At 42.3% G+C, this 26,382-nt stretch overlaps 1 protein-coding gene and 1 long non-coding RNA gene across 9 annotated transcripts in view; one reads left to right on the top strand and one right to left on the bottom strand.

The window, feature by feature from the left end:
- The window catches only part of ERI3 (ERI1 exoribonuclease family member 3), a 138,633-nt gene extending 118,886 nt beyond the window's left edge, over positions 1–19,747 (bottom strand). For 2 of the 8 annotated variants that reach the window (XM_060206029.1, XM_016191650.2), the window contains exons 1-3: positions 19,698–19,747; positions 16,888–16,963; positions 2,318–2,595 (exon numbers count right to left, since the gene is read on the bottom strand). In XM_060206029.1, the coding sequence (XP_060062012.1) occupies positions 2,318–2,572 (255 nt within the window). In that variant the 5' untranslated portion in view covers positions 2,573–2,595; positions 16,888–16,963; positions 19,698–19,747. Of the gene's footprint in view, positions 1–2,317; positions 2,596–16,887; positions 16,964–19,329 lie in introns of those variants that run through there. The other 6 variants (XM_060206027.1, XM_016191647.2, XM_060206028.1 and 3 more) reach the window with 4 other exon arrangements.
- A 19-nt stretch (positions 19,748–19,766) lies between these two features.
- On the top strand, positions 19,767–26,146 carry LOC132542868 (uncharacterized). The gene is made up of 2 exons (XR_009553838.1): positions 19,767–20,048; positions 24,725–26,146. It is a non-coding gene; the product is annotated as an uncharacterized LOC132542868 (long non-coding RNA).
- Positions 26,147–26,382: the final 236 nt, after the last annotated feature.

Below are 26,382 nucleotides of genomic sequence, written 5' to 3'. Positions count from 1 at the left end.
TAAGCAAGACAGCAAATGCTTCTTCCTGAGTTCTCTAAAGCAACAGCTAATGCTTTGCTAATAATGAACCAGGGCAGCCAATTCCTTAAGTGCCCTTGGAATCACATCATCAGGGTTCATTGATTCAGGAGATAATCTTTAATCAGAGCCAGATCCTGGTAAACAGCAGGAAATCCTACCTCAGCATGAGTCTGGAAGGCCTTGGTGCCTAAGTCTGAGAAGGAAGTTGGTGAAACAAGTAATTTAAATCTGAACTGCACTATATCTTCAGTATTGCAATAAATAAGCAAGTTTGAAAAAACACCCTTGAAAGAGAAATGAAAAGTGCTATTGACAGACCAATTTGAGACATGAATCAGACTTCACCTTCAGCAACACTGACAGGATCATCTAGGACAAGAGACCAGAGTTAAATAATTGTCTGTGTTTAAAATCTAACTGAAAAGTTCAGCAACAAACCTACATAGGCATATAGCAGGAAGAAGAAAGCAATAAATGTTAATGGGAGGTGCCAAGGAACCATGAGGTTCAGAAGAGAAGTGAATCACATGAAATAGAGATGTCTTAAGATTTTAGACTCAGGTCCTTACTAGGGCTGATTACTCAATGTCTAATACCTACATCAGTAAGATATTAAGGATATGAATTCTTGGTTCCCAACTTAAGAGGATCTACATAACCAAAATTCCCACCAACCAGCCAGGCACACACACCACAGAATTCCCAGCAATCTTGGGTATCAGAGAAAACTCTATGGAATGGGCAGCAACAAGAGAAAGTGGTTCAGGGAATTCCCAAGCCTATTTCCTCTCACACAAAGTTCCTTCCCTTAGAACTTTCTCCTCACACTGTTCTTATCCTCCTTGATTCCAGTGAGCCCAAAGCAGACCATCACTTTAAGGGAGAACAGGAAATTTACTCTTTTAAAGTTTCTGAGTCAAGGATGAGACTGGGCAGCAGTACACCCAGTAGAGTACATGTTATAATAGGCAAGGGCCTGGGCTTGAGGCCCCAAACTCCATCTGTATGGGGAGGGAAGCTTCACAAGCAGTGAAGCAATGTTGTAGGTGTCTCTCCTTCCCCATTTCTTTCTCTATCAGAAAAGAAAAGGAAAAAGAAGGAGGGGGCCATGTGGTAGCACAGCAGGTTAAGCGGGGGGTGGTGAGAAGCACAAGGACAGGCGTAAGGATCCCGGTTCGAGCCCCCGGCTCCTCACCCGCAGGGGAGTCGCTTCACAGGGGGTGAAGCAGGTCTGTAGGTGTCTATCTTTCTCTCCCCCTCTCTGTCTTCCCCTCCTCTCTCCATTTCTCTCTGTCCTAACAACAATGACATCAATAACTACAACAACAATAAAAAATTTTAAAAAAAGAAAAGAAAGTCACTCTTCCATTAAAAAAAAGAAAGAAAGAAAGAAAGAAAGAAAGAAAGAAAGAAAGAAAGAAAGAAAAGGAAAGGGGAAAAAAGGCCACTAGGAATGATGAAGTTATGGTGCAGGCATGAATAACCCTGGTGCCAAAAAAAACGGAAGGGGAATAATAACAATAATAATAATAGGTCTGGTTCACAGTCTGGAACTTTTGAAGTTGAATGTCAAATGTCCTGAGGTAGAAGTCACATGTGCACCAGGGTTGTAGTTATCTGAAGGCCTGACTAGGTAGATTCACTTCCAAGATAACCTCAACATAGAAACATGTTGGTAGTAGCTTTTTTAGATAGTCTCAGTTCTTATACTCAAGTGTCCATCTGCATGGCTACTTGAGTGTTCTCCTAGTACAACAGCTGGCTTCCTCCAGAACAAGTTGCTAATAACAGCAAGAATCACAATGCTTTTTTCAATTTGGGTTCAGAAGTCACACAATGTTTATTCTTCTATATTCTTTTGGTTTCACAGGTTTAGCTCTGATTCAGTGTGGGGGCGGAAGTCCAAGTACATGACTATCAGGCGCCAGGATCACTGGGGGTCATTCTGAAGGCTGGTTACAATAGTATTCCTTAAAAAGAACACACTGCAGCAGTGTAAGAAAGGCAGGACAGAAATGGAGAGGAGAAGGATAGGATAGGAAAAAAAAATGTTTTGGTTCCCAAAGGTTGAATCCAGAGAGAAAAAAGGTACCCAGTTCTCTCCAGAGATTTCTCAGGTTTAACCTTCCCCCTTGGCATGCCTGAACCAAGTTTTACTTCCTAAGCAGGAGGTCTAGGCAAGTAACTAAATGCCACAAAGACAGGAGAAAGTTCCTCTAGGTCCCAGCAAGCAAAATTTTTATGTTCCCTCCCTCCTTGCCCACCCCACCTTTTCTGAAGCAATGATGCAAGTTACCTGAGGATGAATCTGTGGCTTGTCGCACGTGGCCTCAAAGTCCAGTACTAAAAAGTAGTGATACCTCTGGGGAGGGAAGGACACCATTGCCGCCATGGATGCACCAAAGCCGTGGGCCGCCAGTTTTCTGGTGGATAAGGAGCAGAACTCCGGAACACCACACGGAGAAAATAACTGGGAGCCCAGCACTTTTCTTGCTCTTGAAAGCAAATATGAAGAAAATCGAGCTGCTCCAGTCTGTAAAGGTGCTAGCATTGAACATCCAGAAGCATCTAAAACTTAGGGGAGAAACATTGGAGGAAAAACAAACAAACAAACAAAGAGAGCCTGGGTTACTCCCCTCCCACTGTGATCCTGTTCCCCCTAGTTTTCAAGAATATTCTCATAACATGAACCGACCCCCACCCTCCAGTGTCTCTGGGCCCCTTGTCTAAATCACAGTACTCATTACAAAGCTTGAGATCCTAATACTGACATTTGTGGTGTTAACAACAGCTTAGAATCTCCCAATTCATTCTCAAAACAACATGCAACACCGGCCTTCACTTTAAAATGGAGCTCCAAGGCTCTAAAGAGGGACAAGAAAAGTCTATGTTCACTTCCCCGGTGGCGGCAGTTAACAATAAAATGAAGATTCTCAAAGTAACATGAGGTGACCCAGTTGCACAATCAGTCCTGGATGCTAAGCATACTCTGTCACACAGCAAAAAATGCCCAAGATTCTCTCCTTAGTTCCCACTACAAGCCATGTCTCCCTTGGCTTTCCTGTATCAATCCCGACATCTCCTACCCTTCTCCCAACTCAAAAGTGTACTGAGTCAGTCACGCAAGAGCTTTCCATTCCCCAGCCCCCCACACCAGTAAGTGGCGCCCTGGGGGAATGAGTGCAGCCCAGAACACAGCTGGCAGCAGCCTGAGGCCTTCCCATTCCCTGCCTCTAGACTCTCTCCTAAAGGCCAGGAATGACTGCAGTATTTTTTCTTTTTTTACATAGAGAAGAAAAAGAGAAAATCCAGATGTGGCAGTAATGGGAGCATTGCTAAAAATCTAGTAAAGTTTTTTGAGTGAACATGTGCAGAAAAAAAAAAATTCCAAACCACTTTTTAACTTTTCCCTTTAAATTTGCAGAATGTCTGCTCCTTAGTGGGCCAACTAAACATAAAAAAATCAAAGTCTGAGTTTTACTCACAACCTAAACCTCCCCCCACCCCATACACACAAAAGGAATAAAGCAGAAGTCTTGTGTTTCCCCCCTTTTGTGCCCAAGACTCAAACTTCCTTAACTATAATCCTCACAATCAAAAAAAAAAAAAAAATCTCAGTGCTCAATACAGAGATCACCAATTTTTGCCTTCTGGAACTCCATTCATATATATATATATTTATTTATTTATTTTATTTATTCCCTTTTGTTGCCCTTGTTGTTTTATTGTTGTAGTTATTATTGTTGTTGTCGTTGTTGGATAGGACAGAGAGAAATGGAGAGAGGAGGAGAAGACAGAGAGGAGGAGAGAAAGATAGACACCTGCAGACCTGCTTCACCGCCTGTGAAGCAACTCCCCTGCAGGTGGGGAGCCGGGGTTCGAACCGGGATCCTTATGCCGGTCCTTGTGCTTTGCGCCACCTGCGCTTAACCCACTGCGCTACAGCCCGACTCCCCTGGAACTCCATTCTAACAAGGTCAAATGCTTGCCCTGAAAGTCTGCAAACATGTCCTTGCTCCCTCAGGTTGGGCGAGAGGGAAACAGCAATGTGTGACATCCCAAATACACTCAAAGGCAATGAGGTCAGCATTATGTGAGTGGACATGGACAATATCAAATATCTTTTGTCCCAGCTCTCCCTCAACTCACCAAAGGAGCTACAATAATTTACTCGTGTGTGTTAGAATATATGCTAGTATGAGTCCTCAATTTCCCTAGCCCAATAGTGGTATTCAATAGCAATTGAGTGGAACTAAGACTAGAAAGAATTCTAATTTCTTCATGGATCCAGTGCTTGTTTTCACCATAGTTTTATAGTCTCTCCAAAAATGTAGCCAAAATTCCTCAGTCTGGGATAGACAAAGGATTAGTTTGAGTTTCATTTATGAAACCCTTCATAAAGGCAAACAGACCAATAACCCTTTCAAAAACCAGTATTCAAAATTACTCTTCATGTTGGGGGAGATAGCACAATGGTTATGCAAAGAGACTTATGCTTAGGGCTCCAAAGTCCCAGGTTCAATCCCCACACCACTATAAACCAGAGCTGAGCAGTGTTCTGGCAAAATAAATAAAATTAAAAAACAAAATAACTTCACAGCAACCACTCCCTAACAGTAGCAAAGCCTAACTGAGATGGGAGACACCAATTTGCTCAGATTCAACAGTCTAGTTTGAATCCAAAGTCTCACACAATCATAAAACTCTTCTGTAACCCCTCAAACTCAGGTCATACATGAGGATTTTTTTAACATCTTAATGTTCTCTAATATGTATATGTAAAAGATTATGTATATTTGGAGTCAACTAGAATCCTACCAAATGCTAGTAGGCAATTAAACATCATGACTAAGGAGGGCATCCAGGTTTAAATCCTGGCTTTGTCAATTATTTGCCATGGCATGTTGGCCAAGTTCTGTTTTTCAATTCTTCAGCTATAATGACATAATAATGCTAATACCTACTTCTCAAGTGAAAATGAAATAACACATATAAAGCACTATGAGCAGTGACTAGTATGTAAGGTTCAATAAACATTAACTTACTATTATTACAGCTATTATGTATTGAGCTATGCCTAGCTGATGAAGTCTAGATCACTATATACATTGGGCCTATAAATCCAATATGCATAAGGCAATCTATGAAAGTAGTATCAATCCCCCAGACCCATAGGATACTCTGGACTACCCATACAGCACCCCATATATCCCAATTCCTTGGACAACACAATGATGACCACAGGACTTCTGGCCTACAAAAGCCTTTGTTTTCTCACCCAACCCCTCCTATATTTAAAAAAAAAAAAAAAAAAAAGTTCTCTTGTAGAAATCCTTGAGAGCAAATATTAGAACAAGCTTTTACACATCAGCAATCCCTGAGTTCTATAGTTCCCTTCCTTCTAACAATTAAGCTCAACCGAAGTCAGAAACAGAAGACAGTTTTTACTGTTTTCTTCCTAAAAAATTTCAATCTGGGGGCCAGGTGGTAGCGCACTGGTTTAAGTGCACATGGCACAAAGTGCGAGGGCCCAATGTAAAGATTCTGGTTTGAGGCCCTGGCTCCCTACCTGCAGGGGGGTTGCTTCACAAGCAGTGAAGCAGGTCTGCAGGTGTCTATCTTTCTCTCCCCTTCTCTATCTTCCCCTCCTCTCTCGATTTCTCTCTGTCCTATTCAGCGACAACAACAGCAATAACAATAACAGTAACAACAAGGGCAACAAAATGGGGAAAATGGTCTCCAAGAGCAGTGGATACATAATGCAGACACCGAGCCTCAGCGATAGCCCTAGAGGCAAATAATAATTAATAATAATAATAATTCAATCTAATGACTTTAGAGACAATATTTTTAGCAGGGGAAGGAAGTTAGGTATCTATACCAATTGAAATCAAGGGAGCCAGAAGTATCTAGGATGGCATATCAGAGCTATAGCATGGAGAAAAAGGTATCCACAAGAGTCAAGAAGGTGTGAAGTAATCAAAATGAACATCATCAATAATGAGATAAATCAAATTTAAAAAAAAAATGTATATTTATTTATTTTCCCTTTTGTTGCCCTTGTTTTTTATTGTTGCTGTATTGTTGTTGTTATTGATGTCATTGTTGTTAGATAGAGCAGAGAGAAATGGAGAGAGGAGGGGAAGACAGAGAGGGAGAAAGATAGCCACCTGCAGACCTGCTTCACTGCTTGTAAAGTGACTCCCCTGCAAGTGAGTGGGGAGCTGGGGGCTTGAACTGGGATCCTTACGCCAGTCCTTACGCTTTGCACCATGTGCACTTAACTCACTGTGCTACTGCCCAACTCCTGATAAATCAAAATTATACCCTGTCCCGTATGGTAGGATGCAATGAGAAGGATAAAGCATCATCTGTGTAATATTCTTGTAGATAAAGCATAACTTGAATCTAATTATGAGAAAATATCAGATAACCCTTAGCTAGGGGATATCCTACACAATAACCAACCAGCATGTAATCTTCAAAAGTATTAAGGTCAGGCCAGCAAAATAGCTCACTTCATTAGTGCACATGCTTCACCATGTGCACAACCTAGATTCAACCCTGGCCACCACCACATTGAAGGAAGCTTCACCATTGTGGTATTTCTATCTCTGTCTCTCTAATTTGAAAAAGTAGGCCTGAATTGCTAGGGATAGCAAGAAAAAAAAGTATTAAAGTCACAGAGTTATGGAATCTTTACTACCAAAAGTCTAATGGAGACAACTAAGTGCAATACAGAATTCCAAAGTAGATCATTTTGCTACAAAGATCATTTTTGGAATAGTTGGCAAAATTTGAATAAGGTAAGATTATATAGAAGTAATGTATCAATAGTAATTTCCTGAGTTTAATAGCTGTATTGTGGTTAGGTAGGAAAATGTCCTTGAATGAGGGGAATACAAAGTATTCAAGGTGATGGGGCACTATGTAGGTAACTTAACTCTCAAACGGTTCAAGGGAAAAATTATTTGTGTTGCACTTCCAACTTTTATGTAAATGTGGCCTATTTCAAATTAATTTTTTTATTTAATCCATATGTAATGTGGTTTAAAAAGAATGAAAGAAAAACAGACACAACAGATAGTATGTTTAGGAATGATCTCCTGGTGCAATCCACAAATCTTCTTCCTGCCTACATGGAATCCTCCCGCAGGGAGGCTGGCAAGTCAACCTTCAAAGCATCTACTTCCCATTAAAGTCCCCACTCAATGTCCCTTCATGGGGTCTTCTCAAGAGACACCACTGTACTTCCTGCAGCAGCATCCCACCTGCCCCCTTAGGGACATGTCCACTTAGGGATTACCCTCTTCTACTGACCTCTGTAGTTTAGACTCCAATTTGCAGAATTTAAATACATAGCTTCCATGATCAACTAGGACTTCTAGTATCTAGATGAGGGGTAGCACTCAAATGAAACTGTTCATGATTCTGTGTGTTTCTTCACACAGAATGTTGGTCATCAGGGACCAAGGTTTGTCAAGGTTTACACACATTTATTCTCAGATACCCTTCTCCTTCTCCTAGTTAGCAAATTAAGGAGCAAAGCAGTATATAGCAAGGAGGAAAATGATTCTCTCCTCCACATGATAGGCCCAGACACCCTACACATACACATCTGGGACAGGGGACAGGTAAACAGGACTGCCATGGGGCCTGGCCGATTTGGAGAAACAGGCCTGCGACACAGCCCCTGGAGGATGGTCTCTGTGCAGAGTATTTACACAACAGACACCAATGGCTCCTCTGCAGCCATTACTGTCGGTCAGGTAAATAACACATGTGCCAAAACACACATTTAATGAGGGAAATAATATGCCTTTATAAAAAGCCTCAATCTATATTTACCTGAGAGACCAGAGAAGCACCAAATCACCAGATTAGTGGAACCACAGAGGAGTCATTCTGGTGTCTTGGGTAAATAGACATTTTATAGCCTTCCATTACTGGAGGGGGAAAGGGAGGACGCAGGGAGGGGGGCCATCCTTTAATAACTGCATACATGGGCAAGGGGGAGCCTGGGAGATGAAAGAAGAGAAACCTGTCATGATATGGGTCAAGTCCTACCTCAGTTCCCCTCACCACAAATAATTAGAATCTCAGGGAAGGGTATGAGTGTACACCAACCCTGGATTTAATTCACTCCATTAAAAGCAATAGTGAGATATAGGGCTACAATCCTGAGAAACTCCAAGTACCAGAGTGTTGATATGTTTCATATTGGTTTGGTCTCCTTCCCCCCACCTCTGAGAGAATTGGTTTGGCCCTTGCTAGTTTCGCACCTCACTTTCTCCCCGCCCCCTATGCTAAGTAGTTCGAGAGTTCTTGGTGCAGCCGCGTGAGGGGATGCAGGACAGATCTGTGTGGTGATTAGTTTGGGTTAGTTTATGAATTGGTGTTCATGAATAAAGAAATACAGCTTCCCTGCCCAGCCGTGTGTCTCTGGTCGTCTCTGTCTACCGCCGCGAAGCTAGCCCGGCCTGCTGGAGCCCCGAACTTTAACGACACCAGAGGCAGTTTCTGAGTCCAGTTGAGGCAGAAGGTACCTGAAACAGTCATTACCACCCAGCTTCCAGTTCCAGGGCAAGTCCCTGTCCCAGTCTGACCTGGAACATCACAAATGCTCAGGTACTTGGGTTACAGCAGCATCACAGAAAGCACCTGTCTAGAACTCACTCAATCGCAGGCTCTGTCTTGGGCAACTAAAAATAACCTGGGAAAAATTATAAATAAGTTGCACGCCTGCAAAAATCACAATCTTCAATCTAATGAATGCCTCCATCTGCCAGAGCATTTTCTGTGAAAATCAGAGGCTATCAAAGGTGAAAGAAAAACTAAATGGAGACACAGTCCAGGGAAAATGAAACCCAGTAAGGAAAGAGGGCCATCCAAGGTTCACAGAGCAATGAGAAAAAGAACTGAGCCCAAAACTCCTAATTCCCAGGCCAGAGCCTTGGGGCTACTGCCCTAACACAAAGAGCAGGCCTCACCATTCTTCCTCCAACCTTCTCTATAGCCCCACTCTCCAGGAGTATAGAAGCTTGAGGGCCCAGTCTAATCTGTTTTAGGCTACAGGTTGAGGAAAAAAAACAAAGCTTGAAATGCCACAGAATCTCTCCCAGATTTCCTGAGGACCAAAGTGAACTGGACACAGAAACTCTAAAGCTGGGCCCTCACTTCACTTCAACAACACACTCTTGCTTCCCATAATCTGTCATTCCTTTGAACTGTAGCCTCAGCTGGTTCTGCTCCAAAACAAGGCAAGGGAGAGTTCACCCAACATCAGAAATAGCTGCTAGTTCAAACTATCAGCAGAGCTAAAGTCACTAAAGACCTACCTTCAGGAGCAAGCCTGGGAGATGGGCTCACCTAGCACAGTGCACACAGGACTTGAGTTTGAGCTCCCAGTCACCACCTGGGCATTCCATGCAAAGGGTACTAATATAGCAGTATCTTGGTTTATCTCCTTTTCTGTCTCTCACCCTCTCTCTGGAGAGAGAAAATGAGGTGGGGGAGGAGAAAGAGAGAAAGAAGGGAAGGGAAGGGAAGGGAAGGGAAGGGAAGGGAAGGGAAGGGAAGGGAAGGGAAGGGAAGGGAAGGAAGGAAAGAAAGAAGGAAGGAAGGAAAAAAGGAAGGAAGGAAGGAAAAAAGGAAGGAAGGAAGGAAAAAAAGGAAAGGAAAGGGAGAGGCTGACTGAGACTGCCAGGAGTGGGGGGAAATCACCTGGGTACTAAGACCAAAGCCCTAGGGCAGGGAGCAAGGAGGTAACTATTCAGGAGCACCAAGTTCTACTGGTAACATCACAGTTCACGGGAGGCTCACATTGTCCTTCAATTGGACTGCCCCAGCAACTGAAGGAAGAGCATAAAAGAAGTGACTGTTTGCTACAGTTTGCTAACCCTCAGTAGCTTAAAAGCAAACTTCTCTGAGGGTGAGGGGAGACAAAGCTGGGAAAACATCTCTGTGCAAAGTTCTACAAGTCAGTTGTGAGCCAGCTGCACAAGAAGGTGCAAAAACTGTGTTTCCTATCACATGATAAATAGCATAGAAATGGAGGAAAGGCAGTGGATGGTACTTTAGTCCCTTCAGTACCTCCTACACCTACAGACAGCATCTTACCCACAGGAGAGACATGAACCCAGAACCTCCTATGCCTCTGCTTCCAAAAAAGATCTCACAAGAAACAAGGAGTCATACACCCTAGTTGTTGAAGCACTGGTATTAGACAAGCCCAGGTTCAAATCCTGACTGGTACATATTTTGTATAATACTACTCTAAGGTGCTCTGCATAACAACTAGTGCTCAATAAAAGGATTTACCACCAGTACATGAGAAAGAGAAAAGGGAAACACAAATTTTCTGAAATTAAAAAAAGTCAGGTACTGTACTGGTGATTTACATATTCCACTGAATGTAATCCTCCCAAATATTAAGCATCATGGATAACAGAACTCCCATTGTATGTATGAGAAAAAAAAAAAATGAAAGCACTCAGTTCAGGGTCCTGGTCCCTTCTTCCATGTTAAAAAAAAGTCCACATTTTCCTACTGGACTGATTCCTATTACTCTTAGGGTTATCTAACAATGCACATCAGCTGCAATTCTTTTTCTTATTGTGCTTCAGACTGAACTCAAGTAGTCATACATACAAAGCATGCACTCTACTACTAAACTACATTCCTAGTGTAGTTTTTCTTTTGAGGTGTGACTTTCATTAAAAGTCACTCAATCATAAGCAGTAATTGTTTAAATCATCCAAATGTATACTCACTATAAAGTTTTTTGCCTTTTTTTTTTTTAACAAGAAAAACAAATTGGGTACAGAAAGCTGCAACAGGAAAAGAAGCCTTGGATTAAAATAATTGCAGCATGAAGAAATCAAAGTCTCTTTTCAAATATCATTCCAGAGAAGCAAACCTTCCCATCTCACAGAATGGAGAAACCAACAGGAGATAGTTACAACTAGCTTTTGCTGAGATTCTCAAATTTAACATTTTCTTCTCAGTTTTATTCCTTGGCAAATGCTACTATCTGTTCAGGTATTTACTTCCATTACACCAGGTAAATTATTGCTCCTTCAAAATTCAGCTCAAATTTTCCTAGTAGTAGTTTTCCCAGACACCTCTTACACTTTTATGTGTAGCCCAGTAGCACAATTTATTCTTATTTTTTAACTTTTGTCTATGTCATGTTATGTCTATCTATATTACAATGCATACATTCTAAGATTTTAGTTACCTGTTTCACCTGCTACCAGTAATTTCCAGGGAGTTAGGTAAGAAAGATAAGAGATAGCAGGGTCAGGTGTGTGTATGTCTGACATTAGAATTTCTTTGATTTGCTTTTTTTTTTACTTGCTTTTTTGTTAGATTTTTTTTTGATACACTTTAAAAACTTTATAGAGACAGCTCACCCAGTAGAGTGCACACTTTACTATGCAAGATAACCTGGGGTTGAGAACTCTGGCCACCACATAAGAACAGCTACAGAGAAAGCTTAATGAGTAGACAAGTAGTACTATAGCAGCACTCCTCTCTCTCTCACTCTTTCTCCCTCTTTCATTTATATCTTAAAGGGAAAAAAAAGGTAAGATTTTGGGGGAGGAGGCTGGTTATGCAAAAAGACTTTCACACCTGAGGTTCCCAGGTTCAATCCCTGGCATCACAATAAGCCAAAGGTGAGCAATATTCTGATCTCTCTTGTTAAAGTAAAATATTAAAAAATATATTTTTAAATCTAAATGTTGTATAAGCTTAAAAGATGAGAAACACTACATCACATGTAAAATCATTAAGGATAAAGACCACATTTTATTCATTTCTGTATTCCCAGTACCATAGCACAGGGCCAGGCACAAAGAAAGTATAAGCAAATGTTTGCAATGAATTAATATACTCAAAGTCATGGTGTCAAGTGCTCACTCAAATCAAAATGTGTTAGAATGCTTGAGAAACTAAGTAGCAAGCAAAGCTTCTTTCTCTTTCCTAGCCCACCCCCAACATGTCGTCCTCAGTAAAAGAGAGAGAGAATTGCCTTGGTGTCAGAATACTATTAAAAGGATTAATTTAGGGACCGGTGTTTGGACTGTCACATCCAATCACTACCCACAGATCTACAGCTTCCCAAATCAAGCTCATGCAAAGAAGAATCAATTGCAAAGACATAGAGGGTCTGAACAGGCATACTAATGGCCTCCTGAGGTGCCAGCGGCCAGCTCTGACACTCCCATAAATTATCTGCCTTTTGATTTTACCTGTAGCTGTGGGGCACAAGGCACAATTTTGAACATATCAAAGCAATCTTTCGTAACCCAAGGCTCCTCTACTACTGTCCCCAAAGGAGGACGGGCTAAAAACAATGACCCAAAGGGAATCTGCTTTCCAACAGGGCTTTTCTTAGCAGTCATCAATTAAAACCCAACAGGACCGTGTGGATGAAGTGGGGCCCAAATCAAGCCTAGCAGATATGGACACGGTATGCATGCAGACTACAGTTCTGCAGTAACTGTACATGTCTCACTCAAAGGAAGAGAAATTGCAGCAATAAAGTAGCACAATTTCATCTTGAAGCATATCTGCACTAGCTCTAGCAGCCCCTCACAGCATGTCTTCAGGCAACACACATAAGCTTCTTGGGTCTTATCTATTCACATGGGTAGCAAGGACAATGACAACTACCCACCTGACCTGCACCCCAGTCATGGTGAAAGTAATAAAAACATATTCAAGGGGCACTTTACAATGATGTAGGGCCACAAGGGTGATACCATTAATAAACGACCCAACAGACTGGGAGAAATAAATGGCTACACTCCAGGTAGCTGCTCATTCAATGTTTCACTGATGGTGTTGGGGGTAATGACCATCCTGAAGAGAACTATGGGATCGTGAGTGGGACTCCCGCTATCTGAAAATGTTCCTTTAGTAAGAGTGGTATCTTGCCCTTGCTTTGGTTTCCTCCTTTCTACTGGATGACACCAGCAGTAGCTGTTTTTCTATCATACAGTCATACCTGTGAAGACCCAAAATATACTAAGCCAAAGGCCAGCTCATCCAACTGCAGGTGGCTTTTTCAAAAATTGTATTGTACTGGGGTTAGAAACATAGCTAAACAGATAGGGTGCATGCATAAAACCCAAATCCAAGTCCCCAGTACATATGAAAGTGCCATGACACCAAGAAAAGCTCTGGTGCTATCTGTCTATCTGGATGAAAAAGTGTCATGGCAACAGTAAAGCTGCACATGTTTGAGATTCAGTTCCATAAAATAAATTATTATTATTATAGTAATAATAAAACCATTGAGAGCTCTACATATGTTATCTCACTAAGCCCCTTGCCAACTCAATTAAGTCACATTATCTTCATTTCACAGACACAAAGGCAAACTCAGTGAGGTTACAGGACACTATCAGAAATCTCTCAAGTCTTCTCCCTCAGCACAAGTATGCTGGGGCTTTCAAGAGGAAGACTTCTCACTAGGCATTCAACAGATGCTTTTATTTGGTCCCCTAACTTAAACTATCATTCTGAACTGAGAGATCTTTCCCTAAAATCAGATCATCAATTTGCCATAAGCAAGGAAAGAAAAACTGAGTAGGAGATAGATAGAATGGAGGCAACTAACTGGAAAGTAGTCAGATGGGGGACACACACACCAGTTTACATAGGTCAAAAAAGTTCAAAGCAACTGGGTTTTTGTTTTTATTGCCAGGGTTATCACTGGGCTCAGTGCATGCACACAAATCCACTCCCAACAGCCTTACTTTATTTTTTATTGTGTAAGACAGAAATTGAGAGAGAATAAGAGAGGAAGAGGGAGGGAGTCCGGTGGTATTGCAGCGGTTAAGCAAATGTGGTATAAAGCGCAAGGACCGAGTAAGGATCCCAGTTCGAGCCCCTGGATCCCCACCAGCAGGGGAGTTGCTTCACAAGTGGTGAAGCAGGTCTGCAGGTGTCTATCTTTACCTTCCCCCTCTCTGCCTTTCCCTCCTCTCTCCATTTCTCTCTGTCCTATCCAACAACAACAACATCAATAACAATAACTACAACAATAAACAAGGGCAACAAAAGGGAATAAATAAATACTAAAAGAAAAAAAGTTAAAAAAAAAAAAAAAAAAGAGAAGAGAGAGAGCGAAAGAGGGAGACCTGTAGTGCTGCATCACCACTCATGTAGCTTTGCTCCAGTAGGTGGGGACCAGGGGCTTGGACCTGGGTCCTTCACATGGTAATGTGTGCATTCAACTGGGTACCCAGCCCCAAAGTCAATTGGTATTAAGCTATATGTTCTAAGGAAAATAAAATCTCTACAAGGACTCCACTGATTATCTACTTCTTTCCAAAGACAACAGTTCTAAAACTTTTACATTCATTCTAATAATGAATGTTATTATCATTCCCTATAGCCACCTCCTCTTCCATCTTTTCTATTCTGTGAAATAAGAGCATGTTTCACCAACAAATTCTCTGACAGACATCATCTAAGTTCCAATAGATAGGAAAATATTAAAGAGAACTAGAATATGCTAATATACAAAGAATCATTTTACTCAATTTTAAAGTGTCAAAATAGTGACTTCATAGGGGTAAATATATAATGCTGCCCATGTAACTGCCACAGCCAGTCTCTCTGATCCCACCATTGTCCTCTTCAAACATTCTTAATACTGAAGCAGAGCAAAATTCCTAACAACAAAGCTAAGTTCAGTCCACTGCTTGAACCCTTCTAAAAGCTATGGGGTAGAGAGATAGTTCAACCTGTCAGTGGTATCAACTTGCATGCCTGAGGCTCTAGAACTCCCAGGTTCAACTCCTAGAATAACTTTATGCCAGAACTGAGCAATGTTCTGGTCTCTTTCCCTCACTCCTCCTTTTTTTTTTTTTTAATATTTTATTTATTTATTCCTTTTATTGCCCTTGTTGTTTTATTATTGTTGTTGTGATTGATGTCGTCATTGTTAGATAGGACAGAGAGAAATGGAGAGAGGAGGGGAAGACAGAAAGGGGGAGAGAGAGATAGACACCTGCAGACCTGCTTCACCGCCTGTGAAGCGACTCCCCTGCAGGTGGGGAGCCGGGGGCTCGAACCGGGATCCTTATGCCGGTCCTTGTGCTTTGCGCCACCTGCGCTTAACCCACTGCGCCACCGCCCGACTCCCCACTCCTCCTTCTAAAAGAATTTAAAGGGAGTCGGGCGGTAACTCCCCACTCCTCCTTCTAAAAGAATTTAAAGGGAGTCGGGCGGTAACTCCCCACTCCTCCTTCTAAAAGAATTTAAAGGGAGTCGGGCGGTAGCGCAGTGGGTTAAGCGCAGGTGGCGCAAAGCACAAGGACCGGCATAAGGATCCCGGTTCGAGCCCCCGGCTCCCCACCTGCAGGGGAGTCGCTTCACCGGCGGTGAAGCAGGTCTGCAGGTGTCTATCTTTCTCTCCTCTCTGTCTTCCCCTCCTCTCTCCATTTCTCTCTGTCCTATCCAACAACGACAACAACAATAAGGGCAACAAAAGGGAATAAATAAATAAAATAAAATAATAAAGAAAGAATTTAAAATAAAAACTTCTAAATGTTGTATTACTGATACAAGAATCAAGAAACTGGTCCAAAGTTAAATCAAGTTTGCCACCTATTTTCATAAAATTATACCAAAATGATGGCTGCTTTTGTGCCACAACAGTAAAGCTAAATAGCCATGATAGCAACCCACAAAAACTGGCTGTTTACTGCTTGATTCTTTACAGGAGTTTGCTACACTCTCTTTTTAAGCTTAGTAAGATGCTGGTTGCAACTTAACTTTGCTGCTTAATTTCTCACCATAGTCTCCTGACACCTGTTCACTAAGAATTCCATGAAGTACTTAATGAAGTAAACACTAAATTTCAGGTTCTCAAACTCAATAAAGCTCTGGCCTTCACACTTACTCCCTCATGTTTTCATCAAATTCTGGGTGAGGAGGATACTTCTGAGAAGCCTTCCCTAAGCCTACTAGTCTGGGTTGGGGATCCTTCTGAGTTCTTCCAAAACACATATACTTACCTTATCTTAGCTCTTGAATGTATCATAACTGCTAGCTCATGATATGTCTCTCCCATGAATGTATAAACTCTTTCTCAGGACAGTGGCTGTTTTACCACTATTTAATCTCAGGACCCAGTTGCCTCTGAGATCCTGGATATAAATCATCAGAGTTCACCTTTTTACCCAATCCCTAATTCTTATTAAATGGAGATAGCCTGGGTTACCCATCCACCCAAAAGTAACCTACAACTCCATTAAATCAAGGTCTCAGAGGCTTTGGTCAAATGTATTATCAGCACAAAATAAAAAGTTCCTTCCTTCCTGTAGTCTTAAAATGTGTATTTTGGGGCCAGGCAGCGGTGCACCTGGTTAAACGCACACACTACAGTGCACATGTACCCAGGTTCAAGCCCCTGGCCCCCACCTACAGGGGGAAGCTTCAAGAGTGGTGAAGTAAGGCTGCAGGTGTCTCTCTGTCTCTCCCCCTTTATCTCCCTCTCTTAATTTTTCTCTCTATCCGATAATAATTTTTTAATAAATAAAAAATTTTTAAGAAATGTGTATTTATCAGGATTAAGAACTAGTCTGTCTTCCATCAGTCATCCTGAAACTTAAAACATTTGCTACCCGTAACAAACTCATGACAAAACATGAGAATCTGGACCCTCCATTTTCAACTTTTACCATTTAGTAGATTTCAGCTGAGCTTCAGCAGTCTCTGAGCATAGCTGTCATATCAGAAAAAAAAAAAAAACTACAGAAAAATACAATTTGCATCCACCTCCAACCTCAATCCCACCTTCATAAGGAAGATATCAAGACAAACTTTACCATGCAACAGGATTCTCACCTCTCCTTACTTCGAAGATGCCAAGACTGGCAGCTGGAGATGCTGATGGTTCTGTGAGAGCTGGAAAGCCCCAATGCTGTGGATAAACATACATTTCTGCAACAAGTCTATTTCAACATCAAGTATCAAAATCCCAAAGAGTTGCTATACAAAATCATTTAAGGATCATACCATACTTCGAACTCCTAAATTCAAAACTACTTGGAATAACTAATGTTTGGAAGACTAGTGCCTCTAGACCTTTCAGAAGCTACTTGTACTATATTTGTTTCTGGAAAAATGGTTTCATGTTCTCTGGAAGCACTTTTTTTTTTTTAATTTATAGTCAATTTAATTCAGTCTAATATATCCTTTTTTTGCTGTCATATGTTGCTTTTTTTAAATTCTATTAGTGATTTAATACTGATTTACAAAATTACATATCAACAGGGGTATAATTTCACACTGTCCCCACCACCAGAGATCTGAATCCCCAATCCCTCCATTGCAAGCCACTTTAGTTTTCCTAAGGTTGCAGACATGAATTAACTATCAGCTCTACAACTATCTGTCTATATTTCCACACAATTTCCCTTTTTTCTTCCAGATCCAGTTGTCTCTTACCCTCCAAGTCACTCATGATCTTATTACTACATCCAAACCACATTTTTATTAAAAAAAAAAAAAAGTTAATCTAGAAACATTAAAAATTTGCAACAACTAAACTTGGACTGAGAAAAATGGCCCTGTGGTAGCTCTCTGGGTAATCCTAGAATCCTAGACTAGTCAAGGAAGTTAAGGTTTATTTATATAGATAAGGCTAACAGTATTCAGTATTCAAGAACTGGTGTCTGGACTAGGGAAGGGAGGGGACTGGCTGCCACAGACCCACAGACCATACAGCAAATGGCCACACAGACCAAGAAAAACAGGATAATTCAAAGTCTGCCGCAAGCAGTAAGAAAGTTAAGGTAACCAAAACCCAAGTCAAAGATCAGTGGACAGCTGTCATATTTATCACTTAACTCAGATCTTCCAAAGGACTAGAAGTTGAAGAGGTGTAAATTAGCAATGCCTTTGCACAATGAAACACCTGGATTTGCAGTCTACTTCTTCCTACCACTCAAATCATTCAAGGCATTATTCTACTCAAATCCCCTGGGAAAATGCCACTCACAACTTACCCCACCACAAAGAAAATACTTTTCAAAATGAAAAGAAATAAAAGCACTTTTATTTGAGATTTCAAGTTGGAAGGAGAGCTCTCAGCCAAGGTCCAAGATCTCTAGCTAGTCGATTATTTACAGGATCTTTGGGCAGGAATTGTTAATGAGCTTTTAATTTGGAGTGCTTAAGTTGCCAAAGTGCTCTGAGCTCCAGTGAAGCACCACAGAATCCATAAAGGAAACCTTATCAATCACTTCCAGGCAGCTCCTTTCCCCCACCCAACCCCCACCTTTCCTATGAAAGACATCCAAGTGGGTTTCTAACCAAGACCACATACACACACATTAGTGGAGTCACACTCCAACTCCCAGTTTATAAATTGGCTTTTAAATGGTAGGGGATTCAGGTATAATATACTTAAGCTCCAGGGACGAATCCACTAAAACAAGGCATGCTGTGTATGATAAAGTCAGGATAAAGCAGGATTTGATGAAGCCAATTTCTGGTAGAAACTCTACAATCAAAAATCATTCAGCCAATCATAATCTACTACAATTCAAATACAGTACAAGATCTTTAGTCAATGGGAGTCATGGTTGTTTGCCCTTCAGATAGGAGACTGATAAAATGTCTGACAAGAACTAAGGCCAAGTAGCGGTTGAGAGACCTCTAACAAAGGCAAGAATGGGCACTATCAATTTGCAAAATCCAGCCCAAAGGGCAGAAATCAAATGAAAAGCTACACTCTGCATCGTCCAAGTCAACAAAGAGCAGTTCTATTTTTGCAAGAACTAGCAGTCAAATCCCCATCCAACTCTATGCTTTTTTTTTTCCTTTTCTTCGTAAAAACACCTGTTGCTGTACTATTTGCAGGAAGGGCAAACAGAAAGCTGGCCTGGTTAGGCCCCTGACTCACCGCTTCCACCATTACTACTACCTTGGCTACGTATTTACAAGGTGAACAGCTAACCTTGTGAGCATATGTGTATGTATTGGGGAGGAAAAGGAATGATCAGCCTTTTATCTCCTTGGTCCATTTCTACCCCTCTGCTCAAATCGCTCTTCCTTTGCCCTAGCAAACCTACCTAGTAAGTCAGCACCCTTAATCACCTCACCCAGTCTGTCTGGCAAAGCCCAGCCCCACTCCCTCACCACCAGCACCATCAGATCATGCATCCAGGGTGAGCACATGGGCCAGCACCCCAAGCTGCACAAACTGTGCGCCGCGACCTTCACCCTGCATGCATTAACCAAGGCCCAATCTGGGGGGGGGGGGGGCCTCTCCGCATCACCCACCCCGGGGTGTTGCCCCCAATTCGGGCCCATCCAAGTCCAGGGGAGCGTGAGGGGAGGGGCTGGGGGCCAGGAGACAAGTCCTCCTTCCCAGGGCCGCCCCCGCCCCCCGTCAGCGGCGGGAGAGGCTGTCGCCATGGCAACGCCCCCTCCTCGGGGCTAGCGCGGTAGGCTCCCTCCAGGTGCAGGCCCCGACGTCTCCCTCAGCCTCAGCAGGCGCTCAGGACAGTTTACGACAGCCGGGGCAGCCCGTGCCGACTGCGACGCTGGTCAGACAGAGGCAAGGGCAGCTCCGCCTGCTCCCCACCGCCCGTTCCCGGCCGCCTCAACAGCAGCAGCCAGCACCACGAGTCCACAACACTCCGACTCACCTCCGCGCACTCTGACCCCGGTTGACGCAGTGGACGGGCGGGCGCGGTGGCCAACCGCTGAGGCCGCTGCCGGCGCCTCCAACCAATAGGCAGTAGGGAGGCAGGGCCTCCTCGCCCCGAATGCCTGCTCTCCCGCCGACATGCGCGCTACGTGTATCAAGATGGCGACTCGCAGTGGCTGGCCTTATGGGACTCGTAGTTTCGAGGTTGCACGTACTCAGAAGAGGGCGAAGGGGGAGGGGCTCACTTCTGCGTTGTAAAGGAAATTTTTGAAATACGAAAACTTTCCAAGGCCTGGAATGATCATAGTCCCTGACCTAGATTTTCTCACTTTCTATATATAGTCATAAGGTAAGTATAGGCTCGTGAAAATGACATTATATTTCATTAACATCCCTGATAATTCCTTCATTCAACAAGTCATTATCATGTACTCTCTGATCTAGGCCTGAGCAGGATTTGAGAAAGGTAGAGGGGTTTTAAGCCAGGAAGAAAATGTTCATCTTTCTCAAGAGCCTTTATAAAGGTGACTGACTTGTTCATATGGGCTTCAAAGGGAATTTAAGTGTTTAAAGGATCCTGGCCTCATTTGTGGGGAAGTCGCAGTTATTCTCTTCAGTCATTTATTTGGACAGAGTCTGGCCAAAGCCAGAGATGTTTTTCTACATCTTGGCTATGACTCTAGAAAGTCGTGAGTACCAGTTCTAGCCTTAGCAAAGCCAATAGTAGTTTTGACGGCTTTTCAGCCAACCAGAAGTCATCTTTGGGGGCTGGAAGATGGCGCACCTGGCTGAACGCACATGTTACAGTGCACAAGGACCCAGGTTCAAGCCTCCTGTCCCCACCGGCAGGGGCAAAGCTTCACAAGTGATGAAGCAGGGCTGCAGGTGTCTCTCTGTCTCTCTCCCTATCTCCCCTTCCTCTCGATTTCTGGCTATCTCTATCCAATAAATAAATATAATATAATAAAAAAATTAATAAAAAATATTATTAAAAAAGAAGTCATCTTTTGTGCCCCTCTTTCCTAACCAGCCTCTATGTCTCCCATTTACATATTTTCATTTAGGGAAATGACATCACTTTTTGCCTATCTGGCCACATGCTTCCTATATGCTGACTGGACAGCATTGTGTGATCACAATCTGCTCCTTAATACTATAGTACTGACTCACATGGGACAGCCACCTTACAGTTTTGCTGCCTGTGCTGTCACTTGTAAGCCTCAATAAGCTTTATCAGGTAATAAATCAGCTTTTTGTCAATTTCTATTGCATGAAGACCAAAGGACCTGCAGTCAATATCAATTCTAGAGCCGTACCACCTCTGAAATCTCATGTCATGCATGGTTCCCACCTAACCTAGGAGTGCCTTCCTTAGTTCTTCATAATGGATTAGGTGATTGATTATACTCTGCACCTACAGAATTTATCATCTTTCAACTGTCTGTTACATTGTCCATTCTGTATAATTAGTACACAGCACAGTGCCATCCATAAAGCAGGCATGTAATAAATATTTTGTGGACAAATGAATTAATAGTGACAGCTGTCACTTAACCCTAGGTCAGTAAAGTGATAGGTCTTAAGGTGGCCTCTCCTGCCTCTCTGACTTTGCTATATTCTGAGCATAGTCTGAGAATGAGGTCCAGCAAACTTTCTTTCCCATAAAAATGAAGTGAGCCTATACTATCAGGATTACAGGCTTTCTAAAGACCCAGCCACTATATCCTCCACAGAACCTTTCATAATCCTATAAATTCAATCTCCAGCATATCATGTGCCAGAGCAATGCTCTAGTTCTATCACCTCTATTTTCCATAAGTAAAGCTGAAAAAAAAAAAAAAAGCAGGAACCAAAGAGCAGTTCTTCTACTGACCTATCAGATCAACAGAAAAAGCAGTGGGAAGATCATCAAAACCAGAACCTTCACCAGCAGTTGAAAAGTAAAGACCAAGGGTAGTGTACAGCACTTGACATTACTGACTGAACTCAAACTGTATCTGAAACCATTTTATCTGAAGAGTGGAAAAACAATCACAATTGTCTCAAATTCCTATAAGCTACATAGACAGCATAGTAAAGTTAAGAGGGATGTGAGCTTAGAGAGAGGCATGGCTTCATTTGTGACCTTAGCAAATTGCATACCACTCTGAGGTTCAGTTTCTTCAGGATATATAACTGGAATCCACCTGTCATTAGAATTAAATACAAGCATGCCTAGTACAATATCAGACATAAAGAATCCGGTGGATTGGCTGTTAATATTATTCCTGCAGCTCCCCTGCCTCATTCTCCAACTCTTCTGCCAGCATGATCACCACTACCCACCTCCTTACCACCCATCTCTACCCCTTTTCAGTCTTCTCCTTTCCAGGAACAGTAAGGGTCTGGGGGGTTGAACTTCTTCACCCTGCTCTCCCAGGGGCTGTTCCCCAGGAACCTGAGCCATTCATCTCCCTGGTGACCTGAATCTGAACTAAGAGACGAATGTGGGGTGGCTGAGGCCAGGGTGGTAATGTGCTTCCTTATCTCTGCCCCTCACTGGGGCCTAGTTAATTTTCCCTTTGATTTTAATATAGATTTATTGAAAGTTTCAGTTATCAAAACAAACTGCAGCAGCAAATTGGTGTTCTTTGCAGGCCTACAAGTGCCTATAAAGCTGCCATGTTCGGGAACGAATGGCGCTCTCTGGGAGGTCAGTCATGGCAACAGGAAGTCCCTCGGGACACACACACTGCAGTTTAATATTTTTCTTATTAGCTTTTTTCTTCCTGGCTATCTAAACCTCCCCTTTAAATCGGAAATCAAATGGAGCCACCTGCCCAGGGAAGCTGTCTTTCCCCAAGCTGCTCCACTCGGCCTTCACTGGCCCTTCACTAATACGGGGACTCCTGCCTCTGACTGCCTCACTTCCCCCTGCCTTGCCCACTGCTCCAGAGAGAGTTGTGATTCATTTGCCCCAGGGGTGAGGCCCACAGCCCAACATGTGCTACCCAGTCACTTGTCATAGGCACATAATCCCTAGAAAAGATTGACACCCTTGTCCTGTTCTAGATCTGATATGAAAAAGAAATTAAAATAAGTTTTTTCTCTACATATATTTTAATATTTTATTTATTTATTGAATAGAGGCAGAGAGAAATCTAGAGGAAAGGGGGAGATATAGAGAAACCTACAGCACTGCTTCACCACTCTCAAAGCTTCTCCCTGCAGATAGGAACTAGGGGCTTGAACCTGGGTCATTGTGCACTATAGCATGTGCACTCCAACAGATGCACTACCACCCAGCCCTCTAGAACAAGTTTTTTGTTTGGTTGGTTTTTTTAAATCTCTTTATTGGGGAATTAATGTTTAACAGTCAACAGTAAATACAGCAGTTTGTACATGCATAATATTTCCCAGTTTTCCACATAATATTAAGCCCCCACTAGGTCCTCTGCCATCCTGTTCCAGGACAGTCTTTCACTTTGGTGCAATACACCAATTCCAGATCAAGTTCCACTTCGTGGTTTCTCTACTGTTCTTATTTTTTCAACTTATGCCTATGAGTGAGATCATCCCATATTCATCCATCTGTTTCTGACTTATCTCACTTAACATGACTCCTTCAAGCTCCGTCCAAGATGAGGTGAAGAAGGTGAACACCATCTCCCCAGACCATAATTTGCTCAACCACTCATTTGTTGGACACCTGGGTTGCTTCTAGGTTTTAGCTACTAGAAATTGTGCTGTTGTGAACATAGGTATACACAAATCTTTCTGGATGGGTATGTTTGGTTCCTTAGGCTATATCCCCAGGAAAGGAGTTGCAGGGTCATAGGGTAGGTCCACTGTTAGACTTCTGAGCATTCTCCAGATTGCTCTCCACGTGAGTTGAACCAATTGACATTCCCACCAGCAGTGCAGGAGGGTTCCTTTGTGCCCACAACCTCTCCAGCATTTGGTGCTGCTACCTTTTCTGATGTATGACAGTCTCACAGGAGTAAAGTGGTATCTCATTGTTGTCTTAATTTGCATTTCTCTGACAACCAATGACTTGGAGCATGTTTTTTATTATTATTTATTGGGGGATTAATGGTTTACAGTCAACAGTAAATATAATAGTTTGGACATGCTTAACATTTCTCAGTTTTCCACATAACAGTACAACCTCCACTAGGTCCTCTGTCATCCTTTTCCAAGACCTGTATTCTCCCCCCATCCACCCTAGAGTCTGTTACTTTGGTGCAATACACCAACTCATTTTTAGAACAAGTTTTTAAATCAAAGTCAGAAATGCCAGGAATCTTCAGAGGATCAAAAAGAGATATGATCCTAGAGATTGGAAGCTTTCCTTGCATCCCAGACATTGTCTGATTTTGTTCCCCTATCTGCGTTGTTACTCCCACTGTAGCCTCTTCTTTCAACCCCCAGATTGATTTTTAAGATCCTCCCTACTCTGGTCCCAGTCCAACTTAACACTGGCTAGTTTGCTGCCTCCAATATTTCCTAGAGCTAAAGCCACTAACAGCCACTTCTAGGCTCTGGGATCAATTCTGTCTGTCCCAGGGAAGGCTTTAAACCTAAAAGCATCATCATCTTAACTTGAATGCTACTGAGTTACCTGAATATTCCATCCTTAATTCCTAGTATCCTCTGTTCCCCTGGAATTTTTTCTGCCTGATAGGTGAAATAGTTCACCTGGATAGTATACCTGCTTTGCCATACTTACAACCCAGGTTCAAACCCAATCCCTACTGCATTGGAGGAAGCTTTGGTACTGTGTGCCACACCTTTGGTCCTCTACCTATGAATATAGAAAGAGACATACAACTCTAACACCATCTCCCCAGACAATACCTTTGGTCCACCTGCATGCTAGCTGTAAGACCCAGTCAAAAAGAGCCATGGGCCCTTTGGAATATACCTAAAATAGACCTACTAGCTTTTTCCAAATCTTATCTGCTATATTCTTACCTTTAGGTTCTCATCTTCAGGTTCCTGATTATTAAACAATTTGTTCTGATTTATATCTTAATGCTTTTTCAGCCACCAAGTTGCTGATGCTACCATGACGCTAACCTGACTTCCCCAGGCAAATGACCTCACCAATGTACCCTCGAACCCCACACCTTCAGAGCCCTGTCCCACTAAGGAAAGATAGAAACAGGCTGGGAGTATGGATCGACCTGCCAATGCCCATGTCCAGCAGAGAAACATTTACAGAAGCCAGAGCTTCCGCCTTCTGTATCCCATAATGATCCTGGGTCCATGCTTCCAGAGAGATAACAAATAGGAAAGCTTTCAAAAAAGAGGATGGGATACAGAACTCTAGTGGTGGGAATTGTGGGGAATTGTACCCCTCTTATCCTATGGTCTTGTCAATATTTTTTATTTTTTATTTTATAAATAAATTTTTAAAAAGAAAGAGACAGAAGAGAGACATCACTGCACAGGAGCTTCCCCCAGTGCCATGACACCTCCCACATGGTGCCAGGTATTGAACCTGGGTCTGTTTATAATAAAATATTGTGTTGTCAGAAAATTCGTGACACATTTTTGTGGTGAAAAACATAGGAGAATATGCCATGAATTCTCTGACAATCCAATAATTTGTCGAGCTAGATAATAAATTCACTGGATAGGATATGTGCCAATGAGTTTACTCTCCAGCATAACACACCATGTTATGATAGAGTGGCACATAGACAAGGGTAGACATAGGCATATGGTCCAATAACTCACAGAAATATTTCCCAGGTTACAAGGTGAATAAATGTTAGAAGCAGGATTCAAACCCAGGACAGCTATAATTACAAGGGCCTTTAGTCATAGCTGTATTTCTGAGGAAGGGCAATTAGCCTTGCTGCTGGCTGGACTTGCTGTTGTTATTGTCACCAGCTTCATCACTTCAGGCTAATGTTTTTAGACAGAGAGAGACAGACAGAGGGAAAGCAAGTTTGATTCCCAGCACCACCATATGAAAGAATTAAGTGGTGCTCTGGTATAAAAAATAAATAAATAAAAAGTTTAATAAAAAAAAAAAAAGATGGGCACCTGGTAAAGTGCCCATCTTACCATGTGGTAGGCCCCAGGTTCTAGCCCTAGATCCATATGGGAACAACATAGCACCTGGAGAAGCACTACAAGTGGTGGAACAGAATTGTGGTGTCTTTCCCTCTCTGTCTTTCTAAAATGAAATGAAAAAAAAAAAAAAGTGGCTTGTGAGTGGTGGGGTTCTGCATGCTTGGTGCCCTGCCTCCACTTGGCATTCACTCTCTACACAGGATTCAAAGTAAAAACAAAAGTTAAACTGGGTGGAGTATAGATTATGCAAATAATGGTTATGCAAATAGACTCTCATACTTGAGGCTCCAAAGTCCCAGGTTCAATCCCCTGCACCACCATAAACCAGAGCTATACAGTGCTCTGGTAAAAAAAAAAAAAAAAAAAAAAAAAAAAAAGTTAAAAGGAATGATAAGGTGAAGAAAGTACAGTCCCCACCTAAGATAGGTGCTCTGTGAGTGGAGTTTCCTTCCTCAGTTTTCACCCCCTGCCCTTTAAAATGTTGTTGACTTCTCCCCTCCAGGCCATGCTCCCTCAATATTTTCAAACACACCCCAGTGATGTGGAACTGTAGTCTTGTGACTCACTATTAAATCACTTTAAAAAAATAATAAATAAGGCCTAGGGAGACAGCCTAATGG

Source organism: Erinaceus europaeus, chromosome 13 (assembly GCF_950295315.1).
Source record: "Erinaceus europaeus chromosome 13, mEriEur2.1, whole genome shotgun sequence".
NCBI lineage: Eukaryota > Metazoa > Chordata > Mammalia > Eulipotyphla > Erinaceidae > Erinaceus > Erinaceus europaeus.
Note: the sequence above shows the minus strand (reverse complement) of the source record. Positions and strands in the feature narration are given on the sequence as shown.